This window comes from Oncorhynchus tshawytscha, linkage group LG11 (assembly GCF_018296145.1).
Source record: "Oncorhynchus tshawytscha isolate Ot180627B linkage group LG11, Otsh_v2.0, whole genome shotgun sequence".
Taxonomy (NCBI): Eukaryota; Metazoa; Chordata; class Actinopteri; order Salmoniformes; family Salmonidae; genus Oncorhynchus; species Oncorhynchus tshawytscha.
In genome coordinates, this window is record NC_056439.1 from 5856652 (window position 1) to 5877579 (window position 20928).

Consider the following 20928-nt stretch of genomic DNA (forward strand, 5'->3'; position numbering starts at 1 on the left):
CCGTACCAGGCGGTGATACAGCCCGACAGGATGCTCTCAATTGTGCATCTGTAAAGGTTTGTGAGGGTTTTAAGTGCCAAGTCAACTTTCCTCAGCCTCTTGAGGTTGAAGAGGCGCTGTTGCGCCTTCTTCACCACACTGTCTATGTGCTCTCTCCGCTGAGGGGGGTGCTCTCTCCCCTGTTTCCTGAAGTTCACAATCGGCTTCTTTGTTTTATTGACGTTGAGTGAGAGGTGATTTTCCTGGCACCACACTCCCAGGGCCCTCACCTCCTCCATATGTAGGCTGTTTCGGCATTGTTGGTAATCAGGCCTACTTCTGTTGTGTCGTCTGCAAACTTGATTGAGTTGGAGGCGTGCGTGGTCACGCAATCATGGGTGAACAGGGAGTACAGGAGGGGGCTGAGCACGCATCCTTGTGGGGCCCCAGTGTTGAGTATCAGCGAAGTGGAGGTGTTGTTTCCTACCTTCACCACCTGGTGGGTGGCCCGGTAGGGAGTCCAGGACCCAGTTGCACAGGGTGGGGTTCAGACCCAGGGCCTTGAGCTTAATGATGAGCTTGGAGGGTACTATGGTGTTGAATGCTGAGCTATAGTCAATGAACAACATTCTTACATAGGTATTCCTTTTGCCCAGATGAAATGGGGCAGTGTGCAGTGTGAAGGCGATTGCATCATCTGTGGATCTATTGGGGCGGTAAGCAAATTGAAGTGGATCTAGGGTGTCTGGTAAGGTGGAGGTGATATGATCCTTGACTTGTTTCCCAAAGCACTTTATGATGATAGAAGTGAGTGCCAAGGGGCGATAGTCATTTAGTTCAGTTACCTTTGCTTTCTTGGGTACAGGAACAATGGTGGACATTTGGGGACAACAAACTGAGATGGGGAGACATTGAATATGTCCGTAAACACTGCAGCCAGCTGGTCTGTGCATGCTCTGAGGACGCGGCTAGGGATGCTGTCTGGGCCGGCAGCCTTGCGAGGGTTAACACGCTTAAATGTCTTACTCACGTTGGCCACGAAGGAGAGCCCACAGTCCTTGGTAGCGGGCGGGGTGTTTAGCTTGTCCGGGGCGGCAGCTTAGCCTAGTGGTTAGAGTGTTGGACTAGTAACCGAGAGAGTAAAGTTCAAATCCCCAAGCTGACAAGGTACAAATCTGTCGTTCTGCCCCTGAGCAGGAATATACACGGCTGTGAATATAACCGAAGAGAATTGTCTTGGGAGGTAATCCCTGATGTCTCTCTGGAAGGAAATCCTTGCCTTGAGCTCGTCAACTTTATTATCCAGAGACTGAACATTAGCGAGTAACATACTCGGAAGTGGTGGGTGGTGTATGCGCCTCCTGAGTCGGACCAGAAGTCCACTCCGAGCACCTCTTTTCTGCCTGGCGGTGTTATGGATCAGCCTCTGGAATCAGTTCAATCGCCTTGGGGTGTACAAACAAAGGATCCGATTCGGGAAAGTCATATTCCTGGTCATAATTCTGATAATGCTGGTGAGTTACCGCCGCTCTGATTTCCAAAAGTTCTTCCCGGCAGTATGTAATAACAAAACATTTCCTGGGCTAATAATGTAAGAAATAACACAAACTAAATACTGCAAAGTTTTCTAAAAGCTAGAAGCACAGCAGCCCTATCCGTCAGCGACATTTTCCGCATCATACCCCTCTGGGATCGACCCTTTTTGTGCTTTGCTCTCCAGAGCAGGGCACCATTCAAAAGAATGATCAATGGGGTAGCATTGAGTGTAGAGGTTGATCAAATAAATAAAAAATATTCCTGGTGTTTGACGCCCAGTTTGGTGAGACATAGACCTGGTGGCAATGGCAAGACTGAGAATAATCTGTCTTGTTGAGCTTTGACACAGAGTTTCTCCCTGGTAAGGTAATATTTGTTATTTTGTGAGGGCCTAGGTTCTGAACCTGGCCTAGGTTTCGGACATGTTGCAGCAGTGTGATCCCACAATGTGAGATATGTGCAGGATGGCATAGTCAGAGGGAGTTTAAAGTTGGGATAGAGAATGCCTGGGGACCAGAATTTTTTTAAATACACTGGAACAAGACAGTGGAAATGGAAATGGTCCTATACAAGCTGAAATGTTGAATAAAATTATATTTGAACTTACTCTTTCAATTTTCCGTGGTCCTTCGAGACAAAATATTCACAGGAAAGTATTATTTACCTGACTTGTTAGAGTGGTACTGAAGTAGACATTTCTATCACATTTGCAAAAACATGTAAACACCTGCACGACTTTGGTTAGTATGCATGGTTTGCGTGTGTGTGCCTACGGTCATGAGAAAAACATATTGATTAGACCACACACATAGACCCGCGTTTTGAAGTTGGTTTAATAATACTTTCCTGTGGACAACCGGCAGAGTAAGTTAAAATATAATTTTATTCAACACTCGTTGTCTACATAATTTAGTGACTAGGATTGAGAAAGCACTGTGTGTCAACTATGGGGGCGCCCAAGATGTACACTTAAAAAGTCTAAATCGATTCTCAATTGCGATGCGGTTCTAGAAACAAAGCCCTTTACTTTAATACCACATCAAAATAGTTTCGCAAATTATACACTTACTGTTTTAACTGGCTTTCTTAGAGTTGCAAAAAACAGTATTATTCAGTTACAAGTTTCTGGCAGCCTCCTTCCGTTACACACAGGGGTTCAAAGCATGTTAGATAGCTAATTAGCACAGGAGGTCCTTCTGTCTTCTGTAAACATGTGCTGTAACATGGAGATATGTGCTGCGTTTCAAACTCATAAAAGACTTACCCTCGCCTTATGCTCCTGGGGGAATCCCCGCGGCCATCTTTGCCGTTGGTCCAAATGATTAGTCAAGCAAGGGAAGTTGGCAACGTAAGCCCCTCAGCCCTCGTTTTTGATAGTTTGCGAGTGTACAACTATGTTCACTCCGGGCCTGAAACGCCCCATAATTCAATTTGCGATGATTGTACACCCACTAAGAAAAGTCTGCCAAAACTTAAAACCAACATTAATATGGAGAAGTCAACATGCAAGTTGTCTTGTTTTGCACACTTTGTACAAAATAATAAAATGCAGTACTACAGGATATTTCTTAACGTAGCTCTTTATTAGCTAGCTATAACTGGCATGTTCACGTATCGCCAACCATGATCAAACTGACCATGACCATTTGGGTGGTCTTAACCAATCATAGCACAGTATGATATGGTGGTAAACTGCATCCAATTACAATTCAGTATGTTTACACATATGAATATTACACAAGTGTAAGTAAAAAAGAATGCAACTAAGTTTGAAATTGTCCTACTAATGCACTTAAGGGCTCAAATACCTATCATATCAGTAATTATGTTTTGTTTGGTTAGCTTTTGGAAACATTTACTTCCGCACATAACTTTCCCTGAAATCACATACATTGTAATTTTCGATTTACCTGATATAACGTATTAGGATGGCTAACATTCGATGTCTACGGATGCATTGTCTTCTAGCCAAGATATGAAATTCAATCATAATTGACTTTAGCGCATATAAGGCACACACAACAGTTACCATGATGACTGAAAACACAAAGGTGGGATGAATGAGTGACAAATTTCCGGGCAAGAGGGGCCCATTTAAAATGAATTAGTTCTTCCCTTGCCCCTTTCCCTGCAAGTGTCAACTCGTGTCCACTTAATTTGAGGGCTGAGGGGAGAGCGTGTGTATTTGAAGTGTTTGGAATGCAGCCATTGACGTGTGGGAACACTAATCCTAACCCTATAAAGGCCTGTTTTAACCTTGTATTATTTTTGCTGATATGAAACTTTGCATTCCTTATGTTTCCAAAACCATACCGCAAGCGATACGTGTTGACGTTTAGAGTTAACATAAATTCTATCATTAATAGGCGGTAGTTAATGTCTATGAATGGGGTAGGGCACCCATACAGCTGGGGATACGAGGTGCTCTGTGAGAGAGACGGGTTTGAGTGGGGCAGAAAGTTTCCTATGCTGAGGCAGTGAAGAGAGTAGAGGATAGTCCAAGGGTAAGTGATTTGACTGGGAGCCCCCAGTGAGTAGGCCTGAAGAGAGCAATCCAGGATGAGTTTTAGTGAGGTAGGATTTATTGCTCTTATTGCTATGGTTATTAATTGTCTGCACTGATGGCGCGTAAATCCCATGAAATAGATGTGGTAGTGGCAGCAGCTGTTGGCCTGGAGTAGGATCTGGTAGGGCTGAAGTATTGGTTTATGAGGTAAGTGTGTATGTGTAGGGTTAGATAGTGGTGCGATTTATTTTCCACCATCTTTTCTGTGGCATAATGTGCCATTCATACTCCGACCTGTAAAAGACAGCAAGACAGTGTCAATTCTGCCTGCCGGAAACTCACAGGAAGAAGTAAACCTATGCTAGGACAGTTGAATATTTACCTTACTGAGTCTTTGGAATAAAGTTATTTATTATTTTATATTCTATTCTAACACACTGTTATTTGTAAGCAAGTCTGCTTTGAGCTTGAAAGATACTGATCAGAGGAGATTTTATGTGTAATGTAATAAAGAGTACCGTAATTCAAAGGACAGCACGCATTCCTTTTTCATTTAACCACACCCTTTAAGCTATGACGCCAACAAATAAGATCCTTTCTCTTCTGTGTAAACGGAAGTGAACAGGTGACTTAGAACCATTTCCAAGCTAACGTTTTTATTGTTGTTATTTGGACGTTTATTAACGCAATGGAACCTTAAAATATGATCCATTTAACTGCACATCATCACATACTTACCTCATGTAGTCTTTATTTCGCGTTGGAGATAGGACTTGATATATGTTATCTAGGTAATGCTAGCTAGCTGCAAAAGTTAGCAAACAATGGCTAACTGTATGGTTTTTCACACTCAAATAGCCTCCATCATGGAGGTGCTAGCGAATGCAGCAGTGGCAGAGATCTGTAAAATCGTAGACGACGACTATGCAGTGTTCCGTTTGGAAATTTCTCAAAGCCAGAAAGAAAACAGGGGATTGCGGAGGAAGCTACAGCTATTGGAACTAAAGGTGTCACGGGAGCGCGCAGAGAGGACAATTCGAGAGCGCGTCCTCGCCAGTCGTCCCAGTAGTGTCAAGATCCTCGACCGATACAGAGGAATGGCAAGAGGTACATTTTGCAGGGGCCTGTCGCCCCGTTTCCCTCATGTGTTCAGATGTGTTACCCAGAATTGAGTCTTGGTCAGTTTTTGGATAGTATGCAACTTCCCCTGATTACTTAGAATAAAAAAGTTTTTGCAAGATAGCTATCTTATTTTACCTGGCACATCAATTAAGAACCAATTCTTCTTGCACAAAGACACTATCATATTATAACCAAATTCTTGAATTTCCTATTGTTATACTTAATATTTTGGGGGGGATACATGGAATATAATCAATCAATAAATTGTATATCAAAAAGTTATGAATAAGTGTTACCTTACATCCTTGCCAATTGTAGACAGTGACAATAGTGTACAATATACCGTTGAGCATTGACAGTACATAACTTAACCACCTCTTTTCCCACAATCACTCTCAGGTGAAGGACATCTTACTGGAGGCCACAGGGGCTTTGTGAAGCCAGCGGGGCACAACGCGTGGAGAGATGACCAACCCATATCTATAGATGAGGGTTGTGGAACCTCAACCCAGCATGTTATCGTAATAGAGGTTGGGGTCATAGTGTAACATAAAAAATGACAGTACATCAAATGTGACTAGTTTATTTCAGAAAGGCTCCCCTCAGCTATTCATTTGTATATCCTTATTTATCTGCCACAGGGGAGCTTGTGAGACTTCCCTACAACATTGTTATCCAATTCAACTCATGTACCGACAATAACTTCCGATCTTCTTGTGTCAGTCTGCAGATGCAGAGGCTGCAGGTCCTGGAGAATCGTCTCTCGTCAAGCAGGAGAGGACTGAAGGAGATGACCCACGACACAGCAGAGACATCCAGACTGGCGTAGTGGCTGGAGTGGTGCCCCCTTTAGCCACGGAGGACCTCGCTTCCCCGCCCCAGCCTAAGAACCGATGCAGCATCATGGAGGTCAGTGGAACGCTGAACACCGTCCTCAAGTCAGAGACAGAAAGCGAGAATTTAATTGTGACACACAGGCTCTTACACACAGGACCTGACCACAGATCAGACCCAGAGAGACTGGAGTTGAGACCACTGGGGTGTGCTCCTGCTCCCGGCTCAGAGTATTTGCTCTATGGTATTACGAGCCCGAGGATGGTTCATTCCCATCGGGACTCAGGTTGTGTTAGAGACTGGCAATGATCTGTCTTGTTCTTCCACTACAGAGATGGACCCTGGCAACATGCCCTTGGGTTTAGAGACACAGACTGATCTGTCTAGAGGGGACTGGAACCAGTACAGTAGTAGTATACACTCTGAAGGGTGCCTAGATAAGAAAGGGGAGGATCTAGTGGTAGATGACGTGAAAGTGGAGGGCGACGGGCCTCTGACATGGAATGTCGATGAGACTCACTTAAATGAAGGACACTCACAAGGCAGATATTTCTTAGATTACAGGGAAAGCTTGGAGACAAATCCAAATGTCGCGACCCACTCCCATTTGCACATGCTCAGATATCGTGAACCTGTGTCCACGTCGATGGGGCCTTCCAATTCACATGGCTGTGTCCTTTTCGATCAGGTATTGAACTCAGAAGACCAAAGGGCCAAGGTTCAGGGACAGACACCAACATCCGGCAATAGCAAAGAGAAACGGTTCCTCTGTGTGTTCTGTAACAAAGACTTCAGCTGCCCCCAGAAGGTGGAGATCCACCAGAGGGTCCACACAGGGATAAAACCTTTCAGCTGTACCCAGTGTCACATGCGCTTTGCTGATGCTGGAAACCTGAAGAGGCACCAGAGAGTCCACACAGGGGAGAAACCCTTCAGCTGCCCCCGGTGTCATATGTGCTTTGCCCAGGCTGGCAACCTGAAGATGCACCTGAAGGTCCACACGGAAGAGAGGCCGTTTGCCTGTTTGCACTGCGGGAAGAGGTTCTCAGAAAGGAGCTACCTCAAGATACACCTGCAGAAAAACCATTTCACTCGATAGCTTCTGATTTTCATTCTTGTCAGCAGAAAAGATCCACAGATGCATTCGGAATAATGAGACTAACAGATTTCAGTGTTGAATATTACTGGGTAGAATATTGCATCCAGATATTGTGTGATATACAACGCATATATAAGCCTAAAAAGTCTGTTACATATTGTGTTTGTACTGTGTAGGCTGTATGGTGTTCAGAAATGCCTGTTTCATTACCTCCATTCAACTACTTAATTTCTTATCCAAGACCATTTTTAGGAGAACATTTATGGAGAAAATTCAGGTTCCTGATGATTGTTTTGTGAAGACATTACATTTAAAATTTAGTCATTTAGCAGATGCTCTTATCCAGAGCAACTCATCATAGCATCATAGTTTACCTCAATAAAGTAGTTATCAGCAATATCTGTGCAAGTAGGAAAATACTATTTGTATTTATTTATTTTAATGGGGGGGATTGTTTTACAATCAGATGAAAACATGACGTGTTGTGTTCATGCCACATTAAAAGGTAGACTAATACATTTTTTACAGTTAAACTACATGTCATTACTATAAAACTCACAATAGAAGCTCTAAAGCAATCATATGGACTGCTCATAATTTTTTTTTTAAATGTATTAGGCTTCTCTGCTATTTTTTAACATCATGCCCCCCTCCGTCCTTGACTTTTCCTAAATAAGTCTATAATACATACTTTCAGAATCTTAATATCACAAACAGAACTGGTGTTAGAACATTTTAGGAGGGCATGTCATTTTGGTTTTCCAAGTTGCCCCTTCTCCCCACAATAGGGCCTTCTCCGATAGTTGAAGATGCCATGCCCAGTTGATAATCATGCCGATAATTGTCTCGAAGCTGAAACTAAACTATACCGAAACTAAATTCACACACATAATAACATATTAAATAAATGAAGTAGGCTAAAGTATGATGGGTTGATGAGCAAGGGGAAGCAAACAATGCATAATTATGTAATCAACAATTGTTGATGAAGGACAGGGCGGGCCATTCTATTTTATTAATCTATTCTAATAAAAAACTGGTATGTACTCTTTCAGTCTATTCTGGCCCACTTGGAGTACACAGTGAGAGCGTGTGTAATTTACAATGGCAAGAAGGCCAAGATGAATGGATGCACTCGTTAGCGTTGCTACAAAATCTGAATAAAAACTACTCCGATTTTGGGGAAGAATGAATCATGATCACATCTCTGATGAGTGTTCTTCTGATTCTGAGCATCAACCTGAACCTACTCCTCTGAGTCCTAAGCACAAAATAATACATAATTGTGCGCACTGAGCAGGTGCCAGCGGCACCACCAAACGAAATGGTGAGACAGGAAAGCGGATGGCATCATTCGGAATAGAACAAGCCAGTGACAATTCTACAGGCCATTATCAAAGAGCAGGCCCTACATCTAAAGCAAGAAACAAATTTAGCAACGCAATCCACAGCGTCCATTGTTTAGGCTATGTGTACATGCGCCAACTGATAATTTACTTTGACTGTCATATCAACAATTATGTTCATTATGCCATTATTGCTATTTTGATGATTTTCACTTGACATTTAGGCTATTTTCATCATTTGATCGTGCATCTTGGCTGTTGGTGTATTTACTTTTATTTTATTATAAATATACCAGGTTCCAACACCTATGCTTTCTGGTTATGGGGCGGCAGGGTAGCCTAGTGGTTAGAGCGTTGGACTAGTGACCGGAAGGTTGCAAGTTCAAACCCCTGAGCTGACAAGGTACAAATCTGTCATTCTGCCCCTGAACAGGCAGTTAACCCACTGTAGGCTGTCATTGAAAATAAGAATTTGTTCTGGTTAAATAAAGGTAAAATAAAAAATCAAATAAAAATGCTTTCTGTTTCATAGTTGTAACTAAGCAACTCCACAAATACAATTTATTGAACACTTGAATTATTATTGTTATTATTATTATTATTTACATATATCCACATAGGACGTCCCAAAAAAAACGTGCTCCCTTATGAAAAAATCAAATGCCTGTCCAACGGATTCGTTCTGGCGCTCGCCCTGGTTTACAGTGCCTTGTATTCATCCGCCTTGGCATTTTTCATATTTTGCTGCATTACAACCTGTAATTTAAATGGATTTTTATATGGATTTTATGTAATGGTCATACACAAAATAGTCCAAATTGGTGAAGTGAAATGAAAAAAATAACTAGTTTTAAAAAATTATACAATGTAAACAACAGAAAGGTGGTGGTGCATATGTATTCACCCCCTTTGCTATGAAGCCCCTAAATATGATCTGGTGCAACCATTTACCTTCAGAAGTCACATAAGTAGTTAAATAAAGTCCACCTGTGTGCAATCTGTCACATGATCTCAGATCTCATATATACACCTGTTCTGTAAGGCCCCAGAGTCTGCAACACCACGAAGCAAGTGGCACCACCAAGCAAGCGACACCATAAAGACCAAGGAGCTCTCCAAACAGGTCAGGGACAAAGTTGTGGAGAAGTACAGATCAGGGTTGGGTTATAAAAAAATATCCGAAACATTGAACATACCACCATTAAATCCATTATTAAAAACTAGAAAGAATATGGCACCACAACAAACCTGCCAAGAGAGGGCCGCCCACCAAAATTCACGGAGCAGGCAATGAGTGCATTAATCAGAGGCAACAAAGAGACCAAAGATAACCTTGAAGGCGCTGCAAAGCACCACAGCAGAGATTAGAGTATCTGTCCATAGGACCACTTTAAGCTGCACACTCCACAGAGCTAGGCTTTACGGAAGTGTGGCCAGAAAAAGCCATTGCTTCAAGAAAAAAATAAGCAAACACGTTTGGTGTTCACCAAAAGGCATGTGGGAGACTCTCCAAACATATGGAAGAAGGTACTCGGTGTGTTGAGTGCTTTTTGGCCATCAAGGAAAACGCTATGTCTGGCGCAAACCCAACACCTCTCATCACCCAGAGAATACCATCCCAACAGTGATGCATGGTGGTGGCAGCATCATGCTGTGGGGATGTTTTTAATTGGCAAGGACTGGGAAACTGGTCCGAATTGAAGGAATGATGGACACAGGGAAATTCTTGAGGGAAACCTGTTTCTCTTCCAGAGATTTGAGACTGGGACGGAGGTTCACCTTCCAGCAGGACAATGACCCGAAGCATACTGCTAAAGCAACACTTGAGTGATTTAAGGGGAAAATTTAAATGTCTTGGAATGGCCTAATCAAAGCCCAGACCTCAATCCAATTGAGAATCTGTGGTATGACTTAAAGATTGCTGTACACCAGCGGAACCCATCCAACTTGAAGGAGCTGGAGCAGTTTTGCCTTGAAGAATGGGCAAAATCCCAGTGGCTAGATGTGCCAAGCTTATAGAGACATAGCCCAAGAGACTTGCAGCTTTAATTGCTGCAAAAGGTGTCTCTACAAAGTACTGTCTTTGGGGGGGTGAATAGTTCTTTTTTTTTTGTATTATTCCTTGTTTTACAATAAAAAATATTTTGCATCTTCAAAGTGGTTGGTATGTTGTGTAAATCAAATGATACAAACCCACAAAAATCTATTTTAATTACAGGTTGTAAGGCAACAAAATAGTAAAAATGCCAAGGGGGTGAATACTTTCACAAGCCACTGTATCTGTGTGTGCGTGTTTACATTATGTATCTGATGAAGTGTATGTCTATTTAATCAGTATCACCTCTCTTCCAGGAAGAGGAGGGTCCAGAGGTGCTGCTGCTGAAGGAGGAGGGGTGTGAGGAGGGTCTGAGGAACCCTGAGGGGACCATTGTCATGGAGGACAACCAGACTCCACCTCCTCCTGAACCCACAGAGGAACCAGCTGAGCAGCACAGGACCACACACAGTCTCACTGAGGTGAGCCCACTGAACTACTGTCTGTATGGTATTAGGTCAGGGCCCATATCCACAAAGCTTCTCCGAGTAGGAGTGCTGATCTAGGGTCAGTTTAGCCTTTTAGATCATAATGAATAAGACTATATAGACAGGTGTGGACCTAATCGTCAGCACTCTTACTCTGAGATGCTTTGTGGATTTAATTTTGTCTAAACTGTGGGACCATGCCTTTTAATGATCAAACCATTAGAGTGTCAAGTAATCAAAATAACTAACATGTTTTTTATTTAAAATGTATTTCATCAGGGAGTCATACTGAGACCAAGGTCTCTTTTACAGATGAGCCCTGAATTACAAACATTTAAGAAAATACACAAAACATAAATCCAAAATGAAACCAGAATGAAAAACAGTCATAAAAAACAAACACATTAATCAGTAATAAGGTCCTCAATTAGCCTTCTGAATTGCATTAGAGGCACCAAAACATCAAATGTAACAACATTTGGAAGATTGTTCCACAAAGAAGGTGCAAGAACCTAACTTAGTAGATACCAAAGGAATTCCCTGAGTTTGCCAACCCTGACACCGGGTGTGGTAACTCATAAGTCTAAAGTTTAGCAATAATGTTAGGTACAGTGGGAGTATTTGTAAAAAGGCTTTATAAATGAAAATATAGCAATGTATCAACCTACGTGACATCAAAAAGGGCCAACCAACCTTCTGATAGCGATTGCGTTGATGAGTACTAAATCTGTCGCCCGTAATAAAGCACTATGATAACAGCATCTAACAGCTTTAATGAAGTGGCAGCTGCGTTCATATAGATGATGTCGCCATAGACTGAATAATTTGCTGTCTACTATTTAGCGAGAGGCATTACCTATTTCTTTAGAAGCCTATTTTTATTCTCAGCTTCTTAAATAACTCATCCATGTTCTTTTTAAATACCAGCTTTTCAGCTATAAAGATGCCCAGACTTTTGTAGGCAGGGACACGATCAATATGGACACTGTCCAAAGTACATTTGCTGTGAGTTATTTTTATGCGCTCTAGAGAACAACATATGCTTAGTTTTCAATACTAATTTCAGGTCAATAAAGTTTTTCGGTAGTACGATGAAGACCGACTATAGTTCAGATAAAGCCTGGTCAATCGTGGGGGCAAACAGCATACACAACAGTATCATCGGCATGCAAGTGCAGGTTACAATTTTTTGTAACCTGCAACAATATTGTTAATGTAAACAGTAAAATTGTCTAGGGCCCAGAATTGACCCCTGTGAGATACCTTTGTTTTTTTCCAGAAAACTGGGTTTAACACCACCTGCAGATACACATAGAATTCAATCTGTCAAGTCATTTTTAAACCAGTTATACTGAACAATAATATAAAAGCAACATGTAAAGTGTTGGTCCCATTTTTCATGAGCTAAAAGTTCCCAGAAATTCACTCAAATGTTGTGCACAAACTTGTTTACATCCGTGTTAGTGAGAATTTCTCCATTGCCAAGATAATCTATCCACCTGACAGGTGTGGCATATCAATAAGCTGATTAAACAGCATGATCATTACACAGGTACAACTTGTGTTGGGGACAATAAAAGGCCACTCTAAAATGTGCAGTTTTGTCACACACACAATGCCTCAGATGTCTCATGTTTTGAGGGAGTGTACAATTGGCATGCTGACTGCATGAATGTCCATCAGAGCTGTTGCCAGAGAATTTAATGTTAATTTCTCGACCGCCTCCAACGTCGTTTTAGATTATTTGTCAGTATTCAGTACTCAGACTAGAAGTGGTAGACCGCAAAAGCTCACAGAACAGACTGCCGAGTGCTGAAGTGCGTAACACGTAAAAATCGTCAGTCCTCGGTTGAACTACCGACGTCCAAACTACCTCTGGAAGCAACGTCATCACAATAGCTGTTCGTTGGGAGCTTCATGAAATGGGTTTCCATGGCCAAGCAGCCGCACACAAGCCTAAGATCACCATGCGCAATGCCAAGCGTTGGCGTAAAGCTTGCCTTCATTGCACTCTGGAGCAGTGGAAACGCGTTCCCTGGTGTGATTAATCACGCTTCACCATCTGGCAGTCTGACGGACGAATCTGGGTTTTGTCGATGCCAGGTGAACGCTACCTGCTCCAATGCATAGTGCCAACTGTAAAGTCTGACGGAAGAGGAATAATAGTCTGGGGCTGTTTTTCATGGTTGGGGCTAGGCCTTTTAGTTCCAGTGAAGTGAAATCTTAATGCTACAGCTTACAATGACATTCGCCAATTCTGTTCTTCCAACTATGTAGCAACAGTTTGGGGAAGGCCCTTCCATGTTTCAGCATGACACTGCCCCCGTACACAAAGTAAGGTTCATACAGAAAAGGTTTGTTGAGATCGGTGTGGAAGAACTTGACTGGCCTGCACAGAGCCCTGATCTCAACCCCATCGAACACCTTTGGGATGAATTGGAATGCCGACTGCGAATCAGGCCTAATTGCCCAACGTCGCAAATGTTCTTGTGGCTGAATGGAAGAATGTCCCCAGAGCAATGCTCTAACATCTAGTGGAAATCCTTCCCAGAAGAGTGGAGGCTGTTATAGCGGCAAAGGGGGGGACCAACTCCATATTAATGCCTATGATTTTGGAATGCGATGTTCGACGAGCAGGTGTTCACATGCTTTTGCTCATGTTGATGGTGTTGCTCGAGATGATGAAATGTCCCTATAAGCAAGTCATCTAGCACATAGCAGGTAGTAAATTGGTGAAATTTAAACAAAGACTCACTAGAAGTTGACTGGTTAACCGTCGAGTCAGCTAGAGTCTGGCAGAGGGATGAGCAGTCGATTGACTGTCCAGTCAAAATTAAACCACAGTTTAACTCAAATAAAAAGCCTGCCGAGGTAAAATGATGATTAAAAGCATCACTTATCCCACTCTTCTCAGTTAAGATGCCAGAGTTAGACAGAACTCGCTTAGGCAGGGAAGAAGAGGAATTTCTACACTTCAGTGCATTTACCGAGCTACATTTCAGAGTCTGAATACTTATGTAAATAAGGTATTTCTGTTTTTTTTATTTTAATAAATTTGCAAAGATTTCTAAAGCCCTGTTTTTGCTTTGTCATTATGGGATATTGTGTGTAGATTGCTGAGGATTAAAAATATATATATTTTAAAATAAGGCTTTAAAGTAACAAAATGTGGAAAAAGTCAAGGGGTCTGAATACTTTCCGTAGACTCAGTACTCTTTAACTTCATGGGAAAGGGGGCAGCATTTTCACTTTTGGATGAAAAGCGTGCCCAGAGTAAACTGCCTCCTACTCAGTCCCAGATGCTAATATATGCATATTATTAGTAGATGTGGATAGAAAACACTCTAAAGTTTCTAAAACTGTTTGAATAATGTCTGTGAGTATAACAGAACTCATATGGCAGGCGAAAACCTGAGAATAATCCAACCAGGATGTGGGAAATCTGAGGTTTGTAGTTTTTCAAAGCTTGGCCTATCGAATACACAGTGTCTATGGGGTCAAATTGCACTTCCTAAGGCTTCCACTAGATGTCAACCGTCTTTAGAAACTTGTTTGAGGCTTCTATTATAAAGGAGGGGGGAATAAGGGCTCTTTGAGTCAGTGGTCTGACAGCGTGTCACAGGCTCATGACGCACGGTCACGAGAGAGTTAGCTCTCGTTCCATTGCTTTTCTACAGACAATGGAATTCTCCGGTTGGAACATTATTGAACATTTATTATAAAAACATCCTAAAGATTGATTCTATACATCGTTCGATATGTTTCTACGACCAGTAATCTAACTTTTTGGAATTTTCGTCCGACCTTTCCGCTGGAAGTTGCATGCGCGTTTTGATTTGTTTACCAAACGCCCTAACAAAAGGAGGTATATGGACATAAATTATTAACTTTATCGAACAAATCAAACATTTATTGTGGAACCGGGATTCCTGGGAGTGCATTCTGATGAAGATCATCAAAGGTAAATGAATATTTATAATGCTATTTCTGACTAATGTTGACTGCGCAACATGGCGGATATTTATTTTGGCTGGTTTGGACTCTGAGCTCCGTACTCAGATTATTGCATGGTATGCTTTTTCCGTAAAGTTTATTTGAAATCTGACACAGCGGTTGCATTAAGGAGAAGTTTATCTAAAGGTCCATGTATAACACTTGTATTTTCATCAACATTTATATTGAGTATTTCTGTAAATTGATGTGGCTCTCTGCAAAATCACTGCATGTTTTGGAACTACTGAACATATACATGCCAATGTAAAATTCGATTTTTGGCAAAAAATATGCACTTTATCGAACAAAACATACATGTATTGTGTAACATGAAGTCCTATGAGTGTCATCTGATGAAGATCATCAAAGGTTAGTGATTAATTTTTATATCTATTTCTGCTTTTTGTGACTCCTCTCTTTGACTGGAAAAATGGCTGTGTTTTTCTTTGACTTGGTGGTGACCTAACATAATCGTTTGTAGAGCTTTCACTTTAAAGCATTTTTGAAATAAGACACTGTGGCTGGATTAACGAGAATGTATCTTTAAAATGGTGCCTAATACTTGTATGTTTGAGAAATTTGATTTATGAGATTTGTATTTGGCGCCCTGCAATTTCATTGGCTGTCGGAACCCCGTTCCCAGACAGGTTAATTGATCTGAGGCCGGGGAAAAAGGATAAACACTCAGAAAAAGCACCAATAGCATCCTCCATGGCAGCAAGGGGTAAATCACAGCAACAAATAAATGTGTATTCTGGTTTATGGACACATTTACATCCAGGAGCTCAAATTTCTTGGGAACAGAAATATATTTTAAAAATGGGACGCCATGAAATTATATTTTACGTACAGTGCCTTCAGAAAGTATTCACACCCCTTGACTTTTTCCATATTTTGTTGTGTTACAGCCTGAATTTATTTATTTTTTTGTCACTGGCCTTCACACAATACCCCATAATGTTAATGGAATAATAAAATTAAAAAATTGTTTACAAAATGAATTTGAATGACTACCTCATCTCTGTACCTCACACATACAATTATCTGTAAGGTCCCTCAGTCATGCAGTGAATTTCAAACACAAAGACCAGGAAGGTTTTACTATGCCTCGGAAAGCTGGGCACCTATAGGTAGATGGGTAAAAACAAAAACAGTTATTGAATATCCCTTTGAGCATGGTGAAGTTATTCATTACACTTTGGATGGTGTTTCAATGCACCCAGTCACTAAAGGTAAAGGCGTCCTTCCTAACTCAGTTGCCGGAGAGGAAGGAAACCGCTCAGGGATTTCACCATGAGGCCAGTGGTGACTTTAAAACAGTTACAGAATTTAATGGATGTGATAGGAAAAAACTGGGGGAGAGGGGCAAAGAAGGAGTCCTGTACAGAATAAATTTTCCAAAAATGTGGCAAAGCAATTCACGTTTTGTTTGGGGCAAATACAACACATTACTGAGTACCACTCTCCATATTTTCAAGCATAGTGGTGGCTGCATCATGTTATGGTTATGCCTGTAATCAGCAAAGGCTGGGGATTTTTTCAGGATAAAATAAAAACAGAATGAAGCTAAGCACAGGCAAAATCCTAGAAGAAAATCTGGTTCAGTCTGCTTTCCACCAGACACTGGGCGATGAATTCACCTGTCAGCAGGACAATAGCCTGAAACACAAGGCCAAATATACACTTGTTGGAATCGGCTAAACTTTGATCATTGAGATAGGAAATTAATGATAGGAAATGAAAGAGACTGGGTTATGTCAGAAGTTAATGGTTCTCTGAAGAAAAAACAATAGACATCTGTAGATTAGATGGAGGGGTTGAGGTCAGGAGGTGAGGACAGATTCTTTTAAAGGAGTAATAAAGGTTTGTTATCCTGTTACCGTTTTTATTAGCTTCCTGTGGAGCCATAAACTGGAAGGATTGGAGAATTGGAGTGTTTTAAGTATGAGGTATATAACTGTGATGTGAGAAATGTTTTGCTGTCTGGTTACAGCTGTACAGAACCTTTGGGAAGAATTAAACTTGGTTAAAGCTTCTCTAATGTCCGTGAGTTTATTTACTCTGAAAAATAAGAACATAACACACTGTAGTTGCTTAACAAGAAGACAGTGAATGTTCCTGAGTGGATAATCTACTTGAAAATATATGGCAAGACCTGAAATTGATTGTCTAGCAATGTACAACAACCAATTTGACAGAGCTTGTAGAATTTTGGAAAGAATAATGGGCAAATGTTGCACATTTCAGGTGTGGAAAGGTCTTAGAGACTTAACCAGAAAGATTCAGAGCTGTACTCGATGGTGCAAAATATTCGGGTGTGCAACATTCGGGTGTGAATACTTATGTAAAATAGATATTTCTGTATTTCATTATCAATAAATTTACAAAAATATCTAAAAACATGTTTTCACTTTGTCATTATGAGTTATTGTGTGTGTGTGTATATGGGTGAGATAAAACATCTATTTATTCCATTTTGAATGCAGGCTTCAATGTCTTTTTCAGAGACAGAACCATTTAACCTTGTTTCCGAGAGAACCAGAATGTCAGGACACTAGTTATGTATCCAAATGACAATTGTGCCCATATTTTTTTTATCATACTACGCACATTTAGGTGCATTACCCCCTACGATATTTAGAGGCGGTATAAAGCTCATCCACTTAAGGGTTAACAGGCATAGGATAATCTGCAGCTATTTGCTGAGTAAGCTGAGGCATTGCCAGGTCCTTGGCCATTCACGTAAGAGCAGAGTAGACTGAGCGTTCGACAGATCTCCTTCAAGTTGCTGGATGCAATGGCTGGAGCGGGAACTGGGTGAGCAGTGTTGGCAGAGCTCAGTCCACCCGGATAAAGCTCTCATAGTATCAAATTACCTAACATGTTTGCATAGTACTTATAGCGACCCATCAGAATATGCTCCATAGCAGGGTGCTCATATCAGATTTCTTGATCCAACATCCTCTCACTCTGTGTCTCTTACAGTCAGTAGACATGGAGGATGGGAAGCCTGATCTGCTGCTGGTCAAAGAAGAGACAATGAAGGACGGACCAGAGAGCATTGACCTGAGGAGTGGACTAAAGATGGGGGAGCAAGGTAAGGAAGAAATACCTATAGCCTAGATACAGTAATAGATCTTCAAATGGAATAGTAATGCATATTATTCATTCTTGATTTTCTTCATTGATAAAATGAAATCAATACAACTTATGTTTACATACTAAAGCGCACATTATAATGTATGAACTTGACCCGGTAATTGACTCAAACTCCATTGGTCTATGAGTTCTTTGCCATGTTTGTAAAGTCTATTTTGTAACCTCTTCCTGCAGATGGTTGGCTGGAGGCAAACAGAGGAGACTGGGTGGCCATCTTGGATTCCCAGACTCTGACTGGTGCAGCAAAGGGCCCAGGGGACAACATCACTGAACAGGCCAGGACCAGAAGCGACATAGTGGAGGTCAGTGGATTGGACAGCGTCCTTAACTCTGGGCTGGGGAACAAAACTGTGAACCAGAAACAGACAGTTGAACACAAAACAGCAACCGAACTAAGTCTCCATGACAACAGACTGGCTGAGAATAGGGTGAGGCGTAGATTTGGTCTGCGGGGACGGGGAGGTGTCTATATGAGAACAGCCACAGACTCGGCTAGCAATGCTCCGTCCTGATCCTATAGTTTTGATTCAGACAGACTGATGGCGCCTCAGGTTAACCCCCTAACAGGTGCTGCCTTCAGCCTGCCTTCTATAGGATCTATCAACTGGAACATGGACCCTGCGACAACACATACACTCCCTGGCCTTCATCCTCCTCACGATCTCCTAATGTTAAACCAGACCTCAGACAATTCCAATGCCGCAACACTAAATGGCAACATAAGCCCATTCACAAATGACAGTAGAAGTAATGGTATCAGTAGATCCGGTGGCAAAGAGAAGCGCTTCCCATGTTCGTTCTGTGGGAAAGCCTTCAGTTTCCCCAAACAGGTGGAGATCCACCAGAGGATGCATACGGGGGAGAAATTGTTGGGCTGCCACCTGTGCTGGGCCCATTTTTCTGACTCGTACCACATGAAGAGGCACCAGAGGGTCCACACAGGGGAGAAACCTTTCAGCTTCCCCCAATGTGAGAAGAGGTTTTCTCACCAGTTGAAGATGCACCTGATGGTCCACACGGGAGAGAGGCCGTTCGCCTTTACACACAGCTAGAAGAGGTTCTCAGAGAGGAGCTACCTCAGGATACACCAGCAGAAAATGCACACAGTCCATGTATAGTGACATGTAACTTAGTACTAGTTAGTTAGTTTGTAGTTAATTCTGTTGGTTTAGGATATAGTAGGGAACTGGATGAGATGAACTGAGGAAAGAATGAGTATGATGAGGCAGAGTAGATGTCTATAAAAATGCTTAATTATTGAAAAGTGTTTTCATGTAATGTTGAACCTTTTCCAAAGTATCCCCCAACCCAACCCGGTTATATCCCTATACCCCCATTGACGGTAGTTAATATTTTAGAATATCTTGTCATGTTTCTGTGTGTACAGCAAAAAGTTTGTTATATAAACCATTATGATTTCTCTTCTATTTGTTTTTACAGTCTGCAGTCAATGAGGACTTGTTGATATCCAGTGTTGCAGGTGGGAGAGACTGGACCTCTGAGGTGGCTGGTCACAAACCCTGGCCCCGGATCAGGATCATGGATCAGGAGCCGCCACTCTTCCTTCCTGAGTCGGATCCGCGACAGAGAATCCACCACCACACAGAACACAACCAGTGGACAGGTGGACTGAACAATCTCAGTCCTGGTTGTCATCAGAGAGACCGAGGCTCCAGTCAGGGATCCAGTCTGCAGCCCAGACCCTTCTCTTCACAATCTCAGTGCAGGGATGAAGCAGGGCCTGGGGCTGATAGAGATGGACCCTCCTGTTCCTATGATACAAACACTGCAGTATCCATGATGAACAGAGCAGGTCACCCTGGGCTTCAGCCTTCAGAGAGAGTGGTGGGAGACTCCCCTGATGGGAATCTAACAGGACATCTGTCTTCTCTTTCAGGGTCTCGTCTAATGCCTAGTGACTGGGTTCATAAAAGGCCTGGACCTGGGTCTAGTCTTCCTCAGCTACCTCATCGTTACCCTACCAACACAACACACAATCCCAACAACACCCAAACAATGGCTAGAGGTCAAGGAGGGAGCTCAAAGACTAACCACATGAGGGTGGTGGCTCCTGCTTCTACCTCCTCTGGTGTCATTGGGTCACAATGTGGGAGGCTGAGTATTAGGACGGATGCCGACAAGCCGTACGCCTGCCCCACATGTGGGAAGCGCTTCGCTCAGGCGAATTATGTGAAGATGCATCAGACCGTTCACACCAAGGAGAAGCCCTTCAAGTGCAAACTATGTTACAAGAGCTTCTCCTTCCTGACTAACCTTACCAGACATAGGAGTGTCCACAATGGGGAGAAATCGTAGCAGTGTGGTTTTAGATGTACACAGAGGATATCTGGGAACTATTCTTTAGCTGACATATTATCGCTATCTTGTGAAGTGTCTTGGGGTAAGTCCCCCAGTTCAGTGGCGACGCCAGGCATTTTTCATAGGGGTGGCCAGATGGGGCCACTGAAAATATTGGGGTGGCAGACCAAAACCAAAAGCCTTAACTGAATTTCAGGAATTCTATTATGCTGTTGTAGTATATAGGCAAGTTGAAAACAATGTCAAAATGAGAGTTAAAGAATCGCATACTTTGGTTTCTTATTTTACAGTTAATGTTACTATTTATCTGATGTGCATAGACTAATATCGGTACAATTAACATTTTGAGTTCCACAACAATCCTGTTTTAATGTACCTGTATATACATGTGTTTAGGCGATTCATTGTTTGTCAAATAGGCTTGTTGTCCTTTTCCTTAAAAAGACAAATATACAGCTTTAATTTGAAGGAGTACATTGATTGTAAGGAACAATACATTTACTGGGAACAAG

General features: G+C 42.0%; 2 protein-coding genes across 3 annotated transcripts; both read left to right on the plus strand.

Moving 5' to 3' along the window:
• The first annotated feature begins 1245 nt into the window (after positions 1–1245).
• LOC112232346 lies at positions 1246–20928 on the plus strand. 2 transcript variants are annotated; one of them, XM_042330478.1, is made up of 7 exons: positions 1246–5128; positions 5543–5673; positions 5867–6052; positions 10775–10939; positions 17924–18035; positions 18272–18399; positions 19570–19736. In XM_042330478.1, exons 1-7 carry the CDS (start codon positions 4846–4848, stop codon positions 19597–19599), a joined length of 1035 nt encoding a protein of 344 aa, XP_042186412.1. In that variant the 5' UTR covers positions 1246–4845; the 3' UTR covers positions 19600–19736. The 2 variants fall into 2 exon arrangements, with proteins under 2 accessions (XP_042186412.1, XP_042186411.1); XM_042330477.1 differs by having other exon boundaries at positions 1247–5128; positions 19538–20928.
• Positions 18406–19301, plus strand: LOC121847809 (oocyte zinc finger protein XlCOF20-like). The gene has a single exon (XM_042330582.1). The coding sequence runs from the start codon at positions 18637–18639 to the stop codon at positions 19147–19149; it is 513 nt and encodes a 170-aa protein (XP_042186516.1). The 5' UTR covers positions 18406–18636; the 3' UTR covers positions 19150–19301.

Excerpts from the sequence above, each read along its gene's own strand:
- LOC121847809 (XM_042330582.1), top strand. The coding sequence starts at position 18,637 with ATGGCGCCTCAGGTTAACCCCCTAACAGGTGCTGCCTTCAGCCTGCCT.
- LOC112232346 (XM_042330477.1), top strand. The coding sequence starts at position 4,846 with ATGGCTAACTGTATGGTTTTTCACACTCAAATAGCCTCCATCATGGAG. Across the intron at positions 5,674-5,866 it reads AGCATGTTATCGTAATAGAG|TCTGCAGATGCAGAGGCTGC; the intron begins GTTGGGGTCATA and ends TTCTTGTGTCAG. Across the intron at positions 6,053-10,774 it reads ACCGATGCAGCATCATGGAG|GAAGAGGAGGGTCCAGAGGT; the intron begins GTCAGTGGAACG and ends CCTCTCTTCCAG.